Genomic DNA, 17,121 nt, shown 5'->3' with positions numbered 1-17,121 from the left:
TAGCAGAAACTGTGCAGCAGCTTTTTTAGAACTCAGAAGCTTAGTTGACCACTTTCAGCATCCAAGGGAGATCCTGATGAAGAATTCAATTCAATGAATTTCCCTGTGTCAACCCCCACAGGCTGAAGCAGCTTCCCAGCTGCAGGGAATTTAAGTAGACCTACCCACCCCCATCCCCACCTTCCCTTTGGGAGCAAGACATTTAAGGAAATCTTTATCAGGTTGCTGGCTAACTAATCACAGAGATAATAAATTAGAAACTTCAATTACTACACACAACAAGGAATATACACTTTGTAAAAGTAGTGTGGAAAGGTCATGATGGCTCCACCCCTCAACAAGCTGAAATCAGCAATCCCTAAAGGGGAATGTGATTTCCGGAATTATCACATGTAATCCTTAGAATGTCCAGTTTTCAGCAAAATATTATAAAATATGCTAAGAAACGGGCAAGTAAGGCCCATTGGCAGAGGAAAAAAAGGAACCTGACAGAAAACATCCCTGAGTATGCCCAAACAATGGAATTGTTTGTGAAAGGACACCATAGACAAATAGCTAAAGAAAACCAGAAAAATAATGTCTGCATAAAATTAGAATATCTGTAAATAAGAAAAATTTAAGGGGTACCTGGGGGGCTCAGTCCATTGGGCACCCAACTTCAGCTCAGGTCATGGTCTCACGGCTTGTGAGTTCGAGCCCTGTGTCAGGCTCTGTGATGACAGCTAAGAGCCTGAAGCCCATTTCAGATTCTGTGTCTCCCTCTCGCTCTGACCCTCCCCAGCTCAGGCTCTGTCTCTCTCTCTCCTTCAAAAATAAATAAACAGTAAAAATTTTTAAATGAAAAAAAGAAAATTTTAAGTGGATCCAAAAATTTTCGAGCTGAAGACTAGAATAACTGATGTGGAAAACTGACGAGAAGCGTTCAACAACAGATTGGAGGAGGCGGGAGAAAGGGTCAGTAAGCCTGAAAATAAGACAACTGAAATTATCCAGTCTGAGAATCAGAAAGAAAAAGAATGAAGAAAAAATGTGCAGCTCTTGAGGGCTGTAGGACACTGGCAAGCAGAAAAATATATGCACTGTGGAAGTTCCAGGCAGAACAGAAGAGAGAGAAAGGGGTAGAAAAGAAATATTTGAATAAATAATAGCCAGCCCCTTCCCCCCAAATCTGATGAAAGACATGAAAGGCGCATCCAAAAAGTTTGGTTTGGTGGTATGGGGCTTAGCATAAATGACTATTTGGGGTCTCTTGTTTTTAACAATAAATGCTCTATGATCCCACTAATATGAGATCCTTAAAATAGGCAAATTTATTTAGACAAAAAGTAGAATCGTGATTATCAGGGGCTGGAGGAAGAAGGAAATGGTCAGTTATTTTCTGTTTAGAATGGTGAAAAAGTTCTGGAAATAGTGGTGACGGTTGCACAACATTTTGGATGTAATTAATGCTACTGTGTTGTATACTTAATGGTAGTTGAGATACTAAATTTTATGTGTATGTTAGCGTCCTTTAAAACATTTTTAATATAAAAAAATTTTAATATTAAAAAACCCAGAAGAATAAACTGGTGAGTATATCAAATAAATATTGAGTGAGAAGAGTAAATTGATGCCAGAGCCTTCCCAGGCAGCCCACATGGGCCTGGGGTGGGTAATAAAGGGGCTATGGATAGGGACAGATAGAGAAAGAAGCTCTGGCCAAAAAATGGTGTTAGAGGGACACCTGGTTGGCTTGAGTGGTAGAGCATGTGACTCTTGATCTTAGGGTCATGAGTTCAAGCCCCACACCGGGCATAGAGATCACTTAGTAATAACAGAAATGTTGTTAGAAAGTTCAGTTTGCAACTTAGGGAGAAAAAGGATATTTTGACTTCACCCCATCCCATATACCAAGTAAATTCCAAAGAACAGTGAATCATCAAAGACTCTTGCCAAGTTATTGCAATGGCTGCTGCTTGCACTTGACTTTTTAGTAAACATTTCCTTTTTGACCAACTTCTTGAAACACATCCTTCCCCAGGCTCCTACATCACACTTCCTGGTTGTATCATTGCCTTTCCCTTCTCACGCTAGCGTAGCAGTGGGGATGGGGGGAGGGGATGGAGAAGACTGGTTACAGAAAATATTTGGAACAGAATTTACTAAAGGATTGAGTGGGAAATTTGGGAGAGGAATCAAGATGGTGCCTAGATTTTTTTTTTAAGTTCATTTACTAATTCTGAGAGAGAGAAAGAGAACAAAGGAGAGAGAATCTCAAGCAGGCTCTGTGCTATCAGCACAGTTGGCTCCTAGTTGTTGTTGTTTTTTATTTACATCCAAGTGTTTTTTTTTTTAAAGAGAGAGCAGGGAATAGAGGCAGAAGAAGAGCGAGCGAGCATCTTTTTCTTTAGCGTTTATTTCTGAGAGACAGAGAGAGAGAGAGAGAGAGTGCAAGTAGAGGAGTGGCAGAGACAGAGGGAGACACAGAATCTGAAGCAGGCTCCAGGCTCTGAGCTGGCAGCACAGAGGCTGATGCGGGGCTCGAAACTATGAACTTAGATCATGACCTGAGCTGAAGTCGGATGCTTAACCTACCAAGTGATCCAGGCACCCTGGGAGAGAGAGAATCTTAAGCAGGCTCCATGCTGAGCACGGAGCCCAGTGCAGGGCTCCATCCCATGACCCTTGGATCACAACCTGAGCCGAAATCGGATGCTCAACCAGAGGAGTCACCCAGGCACCCCCAGTGGCTCCTAGATTTTTAACCTGAACAACTGTGTCAATGGAGGTGTCATTTACAGAGATGAAAGCAATTATAGGAGGAGGTTTGGGAGGGAGAGTGAAGAGTTCAGTGTTATGTTTAATTCTCCAGGGGAGACAGTGGATTATGGGAACATAGGAGCCATTGTATGTACAGACAGCACTAAAGCCAGGAGGCTGGATGAGATGACCAGAGAGCAAGTTTTGATCAGGAAGGGAAGAGGTAGCCAGAACTGAGCCCTGGGCTCTCACTCTGTTAATATTGGGAGGTGAAGAAGAACCAGCCAAGGTTCTTGGATTGTCCAGAGAGGAATGAATGTCCAGGGAGGTAGGACAAGAACAGCAAAGTATGGGAACCTGAAGGCGGAGAAAGGATGAGGCTCCAATGGGGAAAAAGTGGCCAATCACGTTGAAGGGAGGCCACTGGAGCTCCCTGGTTACCATGACAGAGTGGTTTTGGAGGAGTGATGTGGGCATTGTACTGGAGTGGATTTGGGAGAGAATGGGGGGAGAGGAACTGCATTCAGTGAACTCTTTGGGGGAGCTCAGCCAGAAGGGTACAGGATGTGGTGGTCACTGGAGGAGGTTGTCATAGGCAAGAGAAGCCTAAGGAGATGTGATAATTAAAAGTAATGTGGTATCCTGGATGGAATCCTAGAACGAGGTGGGGGCAGTGGGAGGTAGAAACTAAGGTAATTTGAATAAACTATAGATTTTAATTAGTAACAGTGTACCAGTATTGGCTCATTAATCGCAATCAATGTACCTCAATAATGTCAGAAGTTAATAATACAGGAAACTGTGCATATGTGTATAAGAGGGATACATACGGGAACTCTCAACTATCTGCTCAACTTTTCTATAAACATAAAACTTTAAAAAAATGGAAAAATGGACTAATTAGAAAATTCTATTTCATTTTATTTTTCATGTCTAAATCAGTGCTTCACACACTGAAGCATCTTTTGTCTGCTTTTTATCAAAGAGTTATAATTTACATTTGACATTTTTTGAAAGATTGTAAAGACAAAACAAAAAAAATCACGTATCAGTCATGTAGAGTTCAGAATTGTGCTCTTTCAAAAGCAAGATTTTTTTGTAGGAAATAAAATTTCTGTATTAAAATAACACAAATGTATTCTCCTTCCTTTCAATCCATTTTCCAGAAGCTGAAAGTTTCGAGTGAGTTCCTCCAGATTTTTTTCTACATAGTCTACTAGAAAAGGGACATTGCTGTGTGGCTGTGTGTGTGTGTGTGTGTGTGTGTGTGTGTGTTTTGTTTTGTTTTTCAAACAAGGAATCCTGTATCACAAATTGGTTTCTATACTGTTCCTTTTCTTAGCAATATATTTTTTTCATAGAGAAAGGATTTCTCTCTCTCTTTAATGTTTTTTATTTATCTTTGAGAGAGAGAGACAACAAAAGCCGGGGAGAGGCTGAGAGAGGGGGAGACACAGAATCCAGTCTCCACGTTCTGAGCTGTTATTACAGAGCCAGAGGCAGGGCTTAGGACTCCTGAGCCAAAGTCAGACTGACTGAGCCACCCAGGCGCCCCTTAGCAATATATTGTTAACTTCCTTCGATGTCAACCATCTGAATCCTATTCATTCCTTTATAAATTTTTTAAATGTTTTATTTATTTTTGATACAGAGAGAGACAGAGCATGAGAGGGGGAAGGGCAGAGAGAGAAGGAGACACAGATCCAGAAACAGGCTCCAGGCTCTGAACTAGCTGTCAGCACAGAGCCTGACGCGGGGCTTGAATCCACGAACGTGAGATCTGACCTGAGTTGAAGCCGGAGGCTTAACCGACTGAGCCACCCAGGCGCCCCTCTTATTCATTCCTTTAAAAAGAACACCGCCATCAGCAGCTACCTCATAGTCCCAGGATCCTTCGCTGACGCTTTACCCGGGGGCGGGGCGGCTCCACTCTCGGACACTCGGCGGGTGCAGCCTTGGACAGCGCTGCAACTCCGAGCACGCAGTGGATTCGGGACGCCCGCGGTTCGAGCAAGCATTCTGCCTTTCACGGGTGAAAGAGGAAGATGAACTGGACCGCGGACGGACTCGCTCTGGCCACGGATAGCCAGGTGGGCTGATGTGCGCGGGTACCAGCGGACGTGCGGACAGAACCACGGACTAGCCGCATGTGACTCTCCCTGGTCTCCGCCAGGAGGCAGCCGAGTGCCGTATTTACGGTAGTACGCCTGCGCTACGGACGCCGCTGCGTCGGCTCTCTACGCAAGCGTGGCGCGACCTGGCGCTGACTGAAGCTAGAAGATGGCGGCTTCCGCGGTTTGCCGGGCGGCTGGCGCCGGGACTCGAGTGCTGCTTCGCACCCGCCGCTCGGTGAGGCGACAGCGGGAGCACAAGGCCGCGGAGCGCGGGGCTTCGGGACGTGGACGGGAAGTGGACTGTTAGCGGCGGCGGGTCGAGATTGGGGAGGTTCCGGGGTCAGGGCCATGGGAAGGTCACGGCGCTGAGCGGGGATGGGAGTCTCGCGGCTGGCCGGGGGTCTGGGAACCGGGTTCCCACTGCTGGCCTGGGAGCCGAGGAGAGATCCTGCAACCCAGCCCTCAGTCTCGGTTGTCTCGTTCCAGCAGCCGGCCCTTCTGAGGGCGCCTGCCTTGCGGAGCACAGCCACCTTCGCCCAAGCACTCCAGAGTGTGCCAGAGACACAGGTCAGCTTGCTGGACAACGGGCTGCGAGTGGCCTCTGAGCAATCCTCCCAGCCTACCTGCACGGTGAGCGGGGCCCCGTCTCGGGATGTCGCCTCCGTATTGCGCCTGGCGTCTTATCTCAGGTCAGGGTGTGACCTTGGGCTCGAATCCTCTGTGGTTTGGGTCAGACTCCTCTCCGCAGCTGAATTGATTCTACTACCTTAATCCCGACCCCAGCTAGGCCTGACTACTTGGGCCATTGCTCACTATGGCTAATACTCATTTATCATATGATGCCTGCTAAGCAGGAGGCCCAAGTTCCTTTCCAGCGTTTTCTTAAGCAGCCCATAGGAGAGAAGTAATCCTGTTCTCATTTTACAATAAGGAAAATGGGTTTCAGAGAACCAAAGGTGACCGCTAGACTCACTGCCCAAAGTTGTAATCTCTTGGCTAGACCACTTACACACCTGCGAAAGGAATGCATTTGAAGATTACAAAGAAATGGATGAGTTTCCAAAAAATACAAATTTTCAAAATTGATTTGAGAGAAATCTTGGCTAGATACAGTATATGAACAGGTAAGAAGATTCTCAAGACATAATCCTCTTATCTGGACCCCACACTCCACGGTTAAGTGGCTTTATTCGTAAATTCTTCTAGTTTTCTAGGAACAGATAATGTTCTTCATTATAAGTTGTTACTAAACACAGTAAAAGATCATGGGGAACTTCCTTACATGGCACTTCTATGAACTGATCTGTCACGACAGTTTGGAAGATGGGTACCTGGATGGCTCAGTGGGTTAAGTGTCTGACTCTTGATTTTGGCTCAGGTCAGGATCTCAGGGTTTGTGCATTCAAGTCCTGCCATTGGGCCTGCACTGACCTCGCAGAATGTGTTTGTTCTGTCTTTCTCACTCTGTCCCTCCTCTGCTTGCACTCTCTCCCTCCCTTAAAATAAGTAAATAAACCTAAAAATAAATAAGTAAATAAATAAATAGGCATAAGTAAAAAAAATAAAAATAAATTAATTTTTTAAAAAAATGTTTGGGAGAGAATGCAGTATTTCATGGACTCTAGGATGCTCTAGATTGTAAGGGGCACCATTGTGCTCCAAGTGCCAGAGGAAGAACGCTGTCCATTATAATCTGAAGATACGGGTTGTAAGGTGAATTTTTCTTTCTAAGATGTTAGTTATAATAGGTTATCTGTTATGAGGGGCACCTGGGAGGCTCAGTCGGTTAAGCATCCAGCTTCGGCTCAGGTCATGATCTCACGCTTCGTGGGTTGGAGCCTGGCATCGGGCTCTGTGCTGACAGCTCAGGGCCTGGAGCCTGCTTCAGATTCTGTGTCTCCCTCTCCCTCTCTCTCTCTCTCTCTGACCCTCCCCTGCTCATGCAGTCTCTCTCTCTCAAAAAAATACATAAAAACATTAAAAAAATAGTTTAGTAGTTTATCTGTTATGAAATAGATGTTAGTATAAGAGTTTATGACATATCAGCATTTCTTAGGAATTTATATCAGCATTTGTGTGTATATCAGCCTTTTTTACATATATCAGCATTTCTTAGGAAAGTAGATGTGAAATTTTTAAATTAACTGTGAAGAAAAAAGACTAGATCTATGTGACCTATGTGACCTATGTGAGGTGCGTGCTGTGGCATGTGTTTCATAGCACACCAGGAGACTATTAAGAAAATTATGAGAGGGGCACCTGGGTGGCTCAGTTGGTTAAGTATCCAGCTCAGGTCACGATCTCAAGGTTTGCAAATTTGAGCTCATCATCAGACTCTGTGCTGACAGCTCAGAGCCTGGAGCCTGCTTTGGGTTCTGTGTCTCCCTCCCCTGCTCCCACTCTCTCTCTCAAAAATAAATAACCATTAACCAAAAAAAATTTTTTTAGGAATTATGGGATTCTCGCATTGGGTGCCAAGGAGACACTTGGCAATATTAAGTATCTAGGTCTGATTAAAACTTTTTTTAAATAATTGTGAGTAAAGGCTCCATGCTTAATAAGATAAAATGTTCAGTGTCTAAACCAACAGCCTTCTTCCTTAGTGGACAAATGACAGAATCACCAGAACAAAGGCAGGGTATAATTTTTAGAAAAAAGAAAATAAGTTGTGTGCAAATGATGTGTTGCTTGCCTAGAAAAAGTAAAAAATCAACTGAAAAGCAGGACAGTATAAAAAGTCCCTATTGGTAATGGAGCCGTGTGAATGTGTAGTTGCAAACTTCCTTGGGAACCAGGCACAGTAGGTCTTTCCGTCAGTGCCTGTGCCCAGGGCATAGCTGGATCTCTCAGCCCAGGGGTCCTATTGAGACCACTCTCCCCCACCCTGGGACCATGAGCCCCTACCTGGGGTTCTGCTGAGTCACCCAGGGTAGGGTGTGAGTGGAGTCTGGGGTAGTTTGTGTGTTACCTTTGTCGATGGCTTCTTGTCCAGGTCGGGGTGTGGATTGATGTTGGCAGCCGTTACGAGACTGAGAAGAACAACGGGGCAGGTTACTTTCTGGAGCATCTGGCTTTCAAGGTGAGGCTCCCCAAGTCCTGCATCTCCCCTGGGCGTACAGCTGCCTATTGTCTCTCCTGAGGATGCAGCTCAGCAAAGCCAGCCTCCCCAGTTATGGGCTTCAGCTGGGGGGCCATCTCTGGCTGGCCCTTCTGGAAGGAATCATGAGGGCTCCGGGCTCTCCTGAATGAGCATGTATATGGTCGGCCCCTGCACAAGCCTCCCAGAGCCAGAAAAAAATCCCAGGGAGCCACAGGAGGCCCACTCCTCACCAGAGAGGCCAAGCCTATGTTGTCTGCACATGTTGGTGTGGAATTGAATGCGTAGATAGATACGTGCATTTGAAGAAATTCACAGACTTGGGCAAGTATGTGTTCTTGGGAAATGTTTTGCTCTGGCAGAATACCCGGGCATCTCTTGTTTGAGCTTTTTTGTGGGCAGGGACAGTCACCAGCCTCAGCCCCTAAGCCAGGTCATGTTGGCATGGAATCTGAGTTTTTTAAATGAACAAAAAAATGGAGAAGGAGATACGGACGGGGAGGGGTATGGAGCAGGCCCGGGTAGGTAGCCTAGCCAACAGCAGCATCGTAGGTATGTATGTAGATTTCAACATGTGTGTGCCAGTGGACAGCCACACCCACACATACATATGGGACTAGGGGGGTTGAGTCCCACAGAGGTGTCCACTAGCGCACACACCGTCATATGTTGGGTAATGGCAGCTTCACATGAACACTGATGTGACATAACCTGACTGTGGCTGTCAGTAAGGTGACTGGTGCTGGTAAGTTCAGGCTGCTGTGGGGCTCTGGATTTCAGGTAGCACTTGGACTGACCATGCCCTCCTCTCCCGGCCCCTGGCTGTCTCCATTCTGTTAGCCCATGATACTGTGGCCTGCTTGGCACTTGGTGCTACTACAGACTGTAGGCTGTACCTCCTCATAATTGTTGCTGAGGGAGGTGCCTGTAGACCACTGGCCCTGCTGGGACTTTAGCCTTTGTAGATAGGGGTCCTGAGTCCTCATGTGGCTCCTGAGTGGTCATGTTGATATCTGGTTCCAGGGAACAAAAAATCGGCCTGGTAATGCTTTGGAGAAGGAGGTGGAGAGCATGGGGGCCCATCTCAATGCCTACAGCACCCGGGAACACACGGCATACTACATCAAGGCACTATCCAAGGACCTGCCGAAAGGTAACATCTGGAGGAAGGGGCAGGGATGGGGATAGGACTTCAGGTGTGCAGAGGACAGGCCCCCAGGAACTTGGCCTGGCTGAAGATTAGGGTTACCCTGACAGCAGATCCTTGCCGCAGGGCAGGCCGGCACGCCAGGCCTGGGGGTTTTGTGCTGTTGATGTCCGGCAGTGGCCCACCTGGTACCCAAACCTGTCCTTCCCGCATCCAGCTGTGGAGCTCCTGGCCGACATTGTGCAGAACTGCGCCCTAGAAGACTCCCAGATAGAGAAGGAGCGTGATGTAATCCTGCAGGAGCTGCAGGAGAATGATGCGTGTATGCGGGACGTGGTCTTTGACTACCTGCACGCCACAGCGTTCCAGGGCACACCTCTGGCCCAGCCTGTGGAGGGGCCCAGTGGGAATGTCAGGTGAGGGTTGGCTGAGCCTGTGCTGGAATGTGCTCAAGCCCTGTCCACACAAGTTTGGTTTTAGTTGGCCTTTGCTATAATACTTTCTTAATTTGCACAACTGGAAACATTTTCTCTGTGCCCTGTGGTCCCTGCAGGGCTTTTAAAATACCTGTATGGTCTTCACTCACATTGCAGGCTTCTTGGTAGGATATGATTCTATGCGTGTCCTGAAATCCTGAGGGAGGGAGTGCTGGGGATCCTGTCTGTGTGGCTCTTTGTCCCCTGGTGGGACAAGCTCTGATACCGCCCCTTGAGAGCCTCACAGCATCAGCGCCCACCTCCTCGGGGAGGAAGGACTGAGCCTGTGACCTAAGGGCAGATGCGAGGTGGGGCCCCGGACTGGATGGGGAAGGGGATCGAGGGGTGTGCTAGGGCTTGCTCCTTGGAGAAGCCTTGTCTTCCCTTGTCTGTCTCTTCCGCTCTGTTTTGGGAGAGGCATTAAGCCGTTAGCCGTATGTCTTGCAGGAAGCTCTCTCGTGCAGACCTGACCGAGTACCTCAACAGGCATTACAAAGCCCCTCGCATGGTGCTCGCAGCAGCCGGAGGTGAGTGATTGGCTCACGGAAGCCCTGTGGTAATGGGTGCATGGGCACTAGCCTTGCTTACTGGGGCCCAGGTCTCCTGGTTCTGACCACAGGGGATCTTCCACTCCTGGGGACCCTGTCCCCTGTTCATGTCCTGTCCTTGCGGAGAGTGACCTCTCTCCCATGCTGTCTGGGGTGGGATGGGAGTCTTCCCTTGCACCAGAACTGGGAGCCACCACATAGGAATGCTGCTCCCCCTCGTTCGTACAGGCCTTTCTCAGCCCTGCCTGTGGCAGGAGACCCAGTTTGCAGGCTGGTGGGAGATACTGGCCCCCAAGTTTGCTCCTTGCAGCCTTGCTAGTGGGCAGGCCAGACACTGGGGTGACAACACACATTCACTGACAAACCAGGAAGTGCCTTCAAGGGGAGGCGCCCAGTGGCAGGGGGACTGAAATGGAGGAGACTCAGAGTTGGAGGTTAGGGGGTGCTCTTGGAGCACATTGTTGTTGGAACCAAGGTCTAAAGAATGGGGGGGTTGTCAGTTGGGTGGGAGGTGGGGAACCCGAGCATAGGGGCAGGGCAGTGTCACAGCCTAATGCTTGGCGGCGGTGTGGGGGCCAAAGCCGAGGCAGGCCTGCCAGGGAGGGCTATGGTGGGTGTCTCGTGGGAGGTGGCAGGAGCAAGGAGGGAGGGGGATGGATTTGGGTTGGTTCTATTGATGGAAATCTGCAGGAGGGCTGGCCATGGTGGGGAGGGATGGGTGTGGGTTTAAGGATGCTGCTCCAGGGGTTCCTGGGTGGCTCAGTCGGTTAAGCATCCAACTTCGGCTCAGGTCGTGATCTCACAGTTTGTGCGTTCGAGTCCCACGTCAGGCTTTGTGCTTATAGCTATCTCAGAGCCTGGAGACTGTCTTCAGATTCTGTCTCTCCCTCTTTCTCTGTCCCTCCCCTGTTAGTTCTCTCTCTCTCTCTCTCTCTCTCTCTCTCTCTCTCTCTCAAAAAACAAATAAAACATAAAAAAAAGAAAAATTAAAAAAAAAAAAAGGATGCTTCTCCAGCTGTGGCCTTGGCAGCTGGATGGGTGAAAAGTACTGATGAAAAGAGCATGATTGGTGGCATCGGGGCCTGTGACCCTGGGGACCAAGAGCAGTGTAAACTAGTGACATGTGAGACTGCGTTGAGTCCATTGGGGTCCGGGCACCTACTGCTCGAGATGGTAGACCAGCAGATGCCTCCTCTGGTCAGGGTGAGGATGTGAAGTCTGTAGGGGTCCAGAGGGCCTGAGTTGACAGTGTTGTTTGTAAATGTGCCCAGAGCTGGTCACTACCCTCTCATTCACTACTGCCCACAGGGCAGCAGCCCGCATCTGCTTGAGGAAGGACCAGAGGGGCAAAGCAGGACAGGTGGCCTTGTGCCCAGGGAGCCCCGTCTTGTCCTTGATGTGGGTGAGAACGCATCACATGGGGACCCATCTTCAGGTGCAGCACGCTGCTGCTACCCCGTGGTTGAGGTGATGGATGCTGTTCGACCCTGCGGTGCTTTCCCTGCCTGTGAGGCAGTCTCTCTGTGGAGGATTCTCTTCCCTCACACTCTCCTGACGTCATGTTTTCCTTCTGCCGTCTCCCGCCGAGATGGGTCGTGGGGCCCTCCACCTGTGTGGGAGTCCCCAACTGGTGACTGCGCTGTCTGTCTCGGCAGGGGTGGAGCACCGGCAGCTGCTAGATCTCGCCCAGAAGCACTTCAGCAGCGTCTCGGAGACATATGCAGAGGACACCGTGCCCACTCTCGCCCCGTGCCGCTTCACTGGCAGCGAGGTGGGCGGCCTTGTGGGCAGGGGTGGTGTTTTCAGCTGGGGCCTCTGGAGGAGTGCTTGTGTACCCGGTTATCTTCAGGACTCCAGAGGTGCCTCAGGAGTTGGGAACGGGTCCTGTGGCTGCTGCCTCACAAGCACAGGTGTTTACATACACATGTGCATGCATCACCCACACCCGGTACCTTTCTTGTCACCTGGACGTTGCAGCTGTGCCTCAGTCTTGCCATGTACTGTTTCAGATCCGCCACCGTGATGATGCTCTGCCCTTGGCCCATGTTGCTATTGCAGTAGAGGGGCCTGGCTGGGCCAACCCGGACAACGTGGTCCTCCAAGTAGCCAATGCCATCATTGGCCACTATGACTGCACTTACGGTGGCGGCACGGTGAGTGCTGGGGCGGGCACGGGACTTTGCCCTCCTGGAACAGAGGGTGTCGACTGTGGGGTTCAGGGTGTGGATCACAGGTAGGAGGGTGGGTGCTAACGATCCTTGTCCTGGTAGCACCTGTCCAGCCCTCTGGCTGCAGTCTCCGTGGCCAACAAGCTGTGCCAGAGTTTCCAGACCTTCAATATCTGCTACGCAGACACTGGGCTGCTGGGTGCGCACTTTGTCTGTGATCGCATGAAAATCGATGACATGATGTTCTTCCTGCAAGGCCAGTGGTGAGTGGCAGTCCAGTACTGCTGGGCGCAGGAGGGGCCTTTGAAAACAGTGGGGGGGCTAGCAGATAGCACGGTCTCTAGGGATGACCATCCCATCCCCACCCTTTCAGGATGCGCCTGTGCACCAGTGCCACAGAGAGTGAGGTGCTCCGGGGCAAAAACATCCTCCGAAATGCCCTGGTGTCTCATCTGGATGGTGAGTGCTGCAGCCCTGGGGCGGGGGTGGGGGGGGGGCACATCCTGGCAGAGACAGCCCCAGTTTAGCCACCATGCCCAACCAAGATGGGAAAGGCAAACTTTGAAGGCCATTTATATCCCCACTCCCACCCCCAGAGACTTGGCGTGTCGATACAGGTGTGGGTGGACCAGGTCAACAACAGCCCATCGCTACAGTAGTAGGCGGTTGTAGAAATGGTTAGGATCTGGGGTCTGAGCACAGTCCAGGTGTCTGCCCGGAGCCAGAGCTTCAGCGTGTGCCTGTGCTCCGGGACCTGACTGGGTGGACTTGGAAGCCTTCCCTGGCCTTGCAGGCACCACTCCTGTGTGTGAGGACATTGGACGTAGTCTCCTGACCTATGGCCGCCGCATCCCCCTGGCCGAGTGGGAAAGCCGGATTGCGGTAACATGGGCCCCTGGGAGAGGTTCTGGACTCTAGACCTGGCAGGCTCCGCAGAGGGTGGGCATTTGGGGCCTGACAGCGCAGACTGCTCCTATAGGCATCCCTGATGTCCTAGGCAGCCTCACCAGCAGGGGTGGCATAATTGGAGGCCAGGGCAGAGGCACTGATGGCTGAGGGAATGGGTGGGGCCTGTGGCGGTCTACAGGAGGGAGGGCCCTGCTGCCTTTCCCCTTTGGGTGAGGGGGCCAGTGCCATAGCCCAGATCTCGGTAGTGGTGACTGGCTGAGGTGGCCCCAGGAGCCTGACAGCTGGTGTGCTCTACCTTCCCCTGCAGGAAGTGGATGCCAGTGTGGTGCGTGAGGTCTGCTCCAAGTACTTCTATGACCAGTGTCCAGCAGTGGCTGGATTTGGTGAGTGGCCTAGAGGACCCGTTCTTTATCCTTCTTCTCAGGTCTCCTCTTAGGCTCCCCTTCTGCCTCTGCTCCCTCCCCCCTACCCCCACCCGATCTGTACTGGCAGCAGCAAACTGAGGCCCCTGAGAGGCTCTGCCCAATAGCCTGGTTGCTAGGGAGTTCTTGCTCAGAAAACCTGTCTAAGCAGCTCCTTGACTCCCTGCCAAGATGCCTCCATCAATACCCCACACCCGCCAGGTAACGGACACCTCCATGTATGGGGTGGGGCTCCAAGAGCCAGGGAGCATGAAGGGACAGGCTCAGCACCCTTGGGGGAACGTGTTTTTCCTTTTTTCCACTCAGAGCCTGTCTTGTGCTGCTCCGGGCAGCCCTAGATGGGGTGCGGCACAGGGCCAGGTGTCCCTGTGCAGGCCAGGCACCCCACCCTGACGCCCCACCCTATCCCCACAGGCCCCATTGAGCAGCTCCCAGACTACAACCGGATCCGTAGCGGCATGTTCTGGCTGCGTTTCTAGGCTGGAAGGCTGTGCAGGCAAGAGGGCGGGGCCGGGTTCATGGTCTACCCCGCTGCCCCCTAACATACACCTCAGCTCTTCAGACCTGCGTGCAGATGACCTTACCTCCAATAAAGTCCTGTGTTGAGAATTGCGTTCTTCTCTTTGCATTGCCATGGAGTCTACTGGGCAGTGGATGGGGCGGCAGGGACTTTCCTCCAGTTGTGTATCCCCCAGAGGTTTCTGTCTTCCCACATGCTCCTGTATCCTCAGCCAGGGGCAGCGTGGGGGCCAGGGCCGCAGCACAGAGGCTGGAAGCCTTTGATGCCTGCAGGGAGTTGAAGCCAGATGTTTCCAATTAGCCACATGGGGTATGCTCCTGGCTAGTGTGTCCCAAGAGTGGGGTGTGGGAACCCATGCTTTTGCCGTGGTAGAGGTCCCAGCTTGGGAACTCTGGTGCCTCAGGAGGGAAGCGCTTTGATGTGGGCCTTGTGCAATCTCCTCTGGCAGTCCCTGGTCTCCTGGATGGACCAGGAAGGGCTAAGGTCTGTCCCTGAGGAAGCCTCCTTCGTAGGTTTACTCTGGATTCTGGGAGGAGGATAGCCTGGGGCATAGTGTTTATACTTGATTTCTAACTGTTGCCTAGACAGGCAGGGCAGGAATCTTTTGCCTCGATTTTGCCGCTGACTCAGGCTCCAAGAATAGCCCTGAGCTCAGTGGGGCCTGAGCCCCCTCCCTTGACTAGATGTGTCCCAGGCAAGTCCTGAGCTGCTGGCCTGATGATCCCCTTCCCTCCCTGAGGCAGCCAGGACCTGGTGAAGCTCTCAGCTATCTAGTCCCCCTACCCACCACCTTCGGGCCCTGGTTCCACAAGCAGGTGGCCAGGTAGGTCCTTCTTTCTGTGTCCCCAGCCCTTCTGCAGTTAGGTTCCCCATGAGCCCAGGAGGGAAGTGGAAATGAGCGGCCAGATTCTCCTATGAGAAGTGCTGCTGGCAGTCAGTCGGGAGCAGGGTCCTGGGACAACAGTTGTTGAGAAGTGGGCTCTTCAGAAGTCACCCAGCCTCCCAACCCTTCAGTGGCCAAAACAATCCTTGAACCACTCCTGCCCTGTCCCAGTGCTTCCTCCCCCTGCCCCCCCCCCTTTTTGTTGCCACCAGGTGTCAATGAGGAAATAACAGCCCAGAGCTGGATCCAGGATTCAGGTCATCCTCCTATTTTGTGACCTGTTCGAGAGAACCTGCTGGACAGTGCCACCCTGGGTGCTTATAGGTGCAGCACACTAGGTCTGGGGAACAGCAAGTGCCAAATCTTTGTCCTAAGTTTGAGCTCCTGGAATGCAGGGCTTGATTTCTAAGCCCAGGCATGGTTCTCAAAGGCTCCAGGTGTGCTGGGCACACACAAGAGCCCAAGCGCCTGGAAGTGATCTGGTCCTCCTGGATCCTGTACACCAAGCCAGGGGATTTGGTCTTTACTCTGAGGCATGTTGGGGGAGGCACATTGGAGGTTATTGGGAAGAGAAGTGACTTGGGCAGCCTGAGACAGCATGAGGACTCAGGCTGGGTTTCTGTGGCACCCTAGTGAGCTGCAGTATGGCAGAGCAGTGGTCACAGCTGAGGGAAGAGCTGGGGTGAGCTGCAGGGGACAAGCAGGGCAGCAGCCCAACGGGGTCAGGGTACCCCAGAGCAGGGGTAGGCTGGAAGATGATGAGCTGCCTAGCTTCTGTCACCGTTCTGGTGAGAAATTGCAAGTGTCCAGGACAGTGGGACGTGCGGGGCTAGAATCCTGAAAAGAAGCTCCAGTTAGAAATGTGGTGCCACCTGGCAGAAGTAGTGATGGAAGCCAGAGAATGGAGTGTCTGGGGGGAGTGTGGGAAGAAGACAGAAGTCTGGGGCCCCGCGACCCAGATGGAAGGAGCTGAACTCTGGAGCTGTGTCCTAGTGTGTATGCCTGCCGGGAGCTGGGAGCCTGGAGCCAGCAGCCTCAGAGGGTCCCACCTGCCCATGGGCCTCCTGAGAGCTCATTTCACACTCCTCCCCACTGGTGCTCAACGTCCCTAACAGCTTCTCTCAACACCATTTGAGTCACCCCCACACAGCAGGCAGCCCTTCCTTTCAGGGGCACATCATGGTCCTCATACCCTCTCAGCAGGGCGTCCAGTCTCCCCTAAAGGCTAGATCGCCGTGTGTGTGTGTGTGTGTGTGTGTGTGTGTGTGTGTGTGTGTGTGTGTGTGTGTGACCATACTGTATGTGCCCCTCTGCTGTACAAGACGGGCTAAGGTTCTTGGGGACTGTAAGGAGATTGTGTCTGGTTCTCTGCTGCTCTCAGTTACCAGATAGCTTCAAGGGGTGGGGGTCCTGGGACATGGCTGAGGAGACCATGACCTTGGAAAAAGTTCTGGGTCACATGTGTCACAGCACTGTATTCTATGAGAGGGGGAGGGTTAGTGATAAATGGTAGCATCAGCTTTCTGGGCAGTAGGAAAAGCAGCAGCATGAGTGGTCTTCATTGCCTCCAGCTCTGGCCATACCAGAGACCCCAGGCTGTGAAGGAGCCCAGGGGAGATGAAGTCCACATCTCTTTGCCACTCATTCTATGGATCCCTAAGAGAAGGCTAGAGCCAGGCATGTCAGAAGGGGTCTGGGGGCAGTGATAAATATAGACATACTTTGTGGGCTTCTCAGGATTCTCTAGGACTGGCAGGAAAACCAAAAAAGAAGGGGGCCTGCTGTTCTTAGGACTATCTCTGCCTTGGTATCACTCCCCTATAACAAAGACATGCATGTACAAAGACTCACCTCCTCTGGGTAGTATTTGTGACCTTTGAGATGTGTTCGAGGGAACTGTCTACAGTCAAAGAAGCCAGTTGAGGGAGATGGGTGGGAAGTCAGGCTGGTTAAGGGGAGAGCTGTTGGGGCAAGGGTAGTTATGAAGGTGGCAGCCACAGGTGGTCCCTGAGAGCAGTGAGGAAAGGAGGGGGGGGCCCCACAGTGACCTGGTGGGGATAATGGATGGAAGAAGGTCTTCGAGAACAGAGTGAAGGAG

At 51.3% G+C, this 17,121-nt stretch overlaps 1 protein-coding gene across 2 annotated transcripts; it reads left to right on the top strand.

The window, feature by feature from the left end:
• Positions 1–4,703: 4,703 nt before the first annotated feature.
• LOC115274222 (cytochrome b-c1 complex subunit 1, mitochondrial) lies at positions 4,704–14,229 on the top strand. 2 transcript variants are annotated; one of them, XM_029917660.1, is made up of 13 exons: positions 4,704–5,088; positions 5,340–5,483; positions 7,846–7,932; positions 8,974–9,103; positions 9,315–9,513; positions 10,021–10,100; positions 11,777–11,892; positions 12,131–12,274; positions 12,392–12,552; positions 12,663–12,748; positions 13,083–13,171; positions 13,506–13,581; positions 14,035–14,229. In XM_029917660.1, exons 1-13 carry the CDS (start codon positions 5,020–5,022, stop codon positions 14,097–14,099), a joined length of 1,446 nt encoding a protein of 481 aa, XP_029773520.1. In that variant the 5' UTR covers positions 4,704–5,019; the 3' UTR covers positions 14,100–14,229. The 2 variants fall into 2 exon arrangements, with proteins under 2 accessions (XP_029773520.1, XP_029773521.1); XM_029917661.1 differs by having other exon boundaries at positions 4,706–5,088; positions 5,343–5,483.
• Positions 14,230–17,121: the final 2,892 nt, after the last annotated feature.

This window comes from Suricata suricatta, chromosome 12, assembly GCF_006229205.1.
Source record: "Suricata suricatta isolate VVHF042 chromosome 12, meerkat_22Aug2017_6uvM2_HiC, whole genome shotgun sequence".
Lineage (NCBI taxonomy): Eukaryota > Metazoa > Chordata > Mammalia > Carnivora > Herpestidae > Suricata > Suricata suricatta.
Note: the sequence above shows the minus strand (reverse complement) of the source record. Positions and strands in the feature narration are given on the sequence as shown.

What these genes read in the sequence shown, in the direction of transcription:
- LOC115274222 (XM_029917660.1), top strand. Translation starts at nt 5,020, where the DNA reads ATGGCGGCTTCCGCGGTTTGCCGGGCGGCTGGCGCCGGGACTCGAGTG. An exon ending in TGCTTCGCACCCGCCGCTCG is followed by an intron (nt 5,089 to 5,339) that starts GTGAGGCGACAG and finishes GTCTCGTTCCAG; the next exon opens with CAGCCGGCCCTTCTGAGGGC. An exon ending in AGTGGGAAAGCCGGATTGCG is followed by an intron (nt 13,172 to 13,505) that starts GTAACATGGGCC and finishes CTTCCCCTGCAG; the next exon opens with GAAGTGGATGCCAGTGTGGT.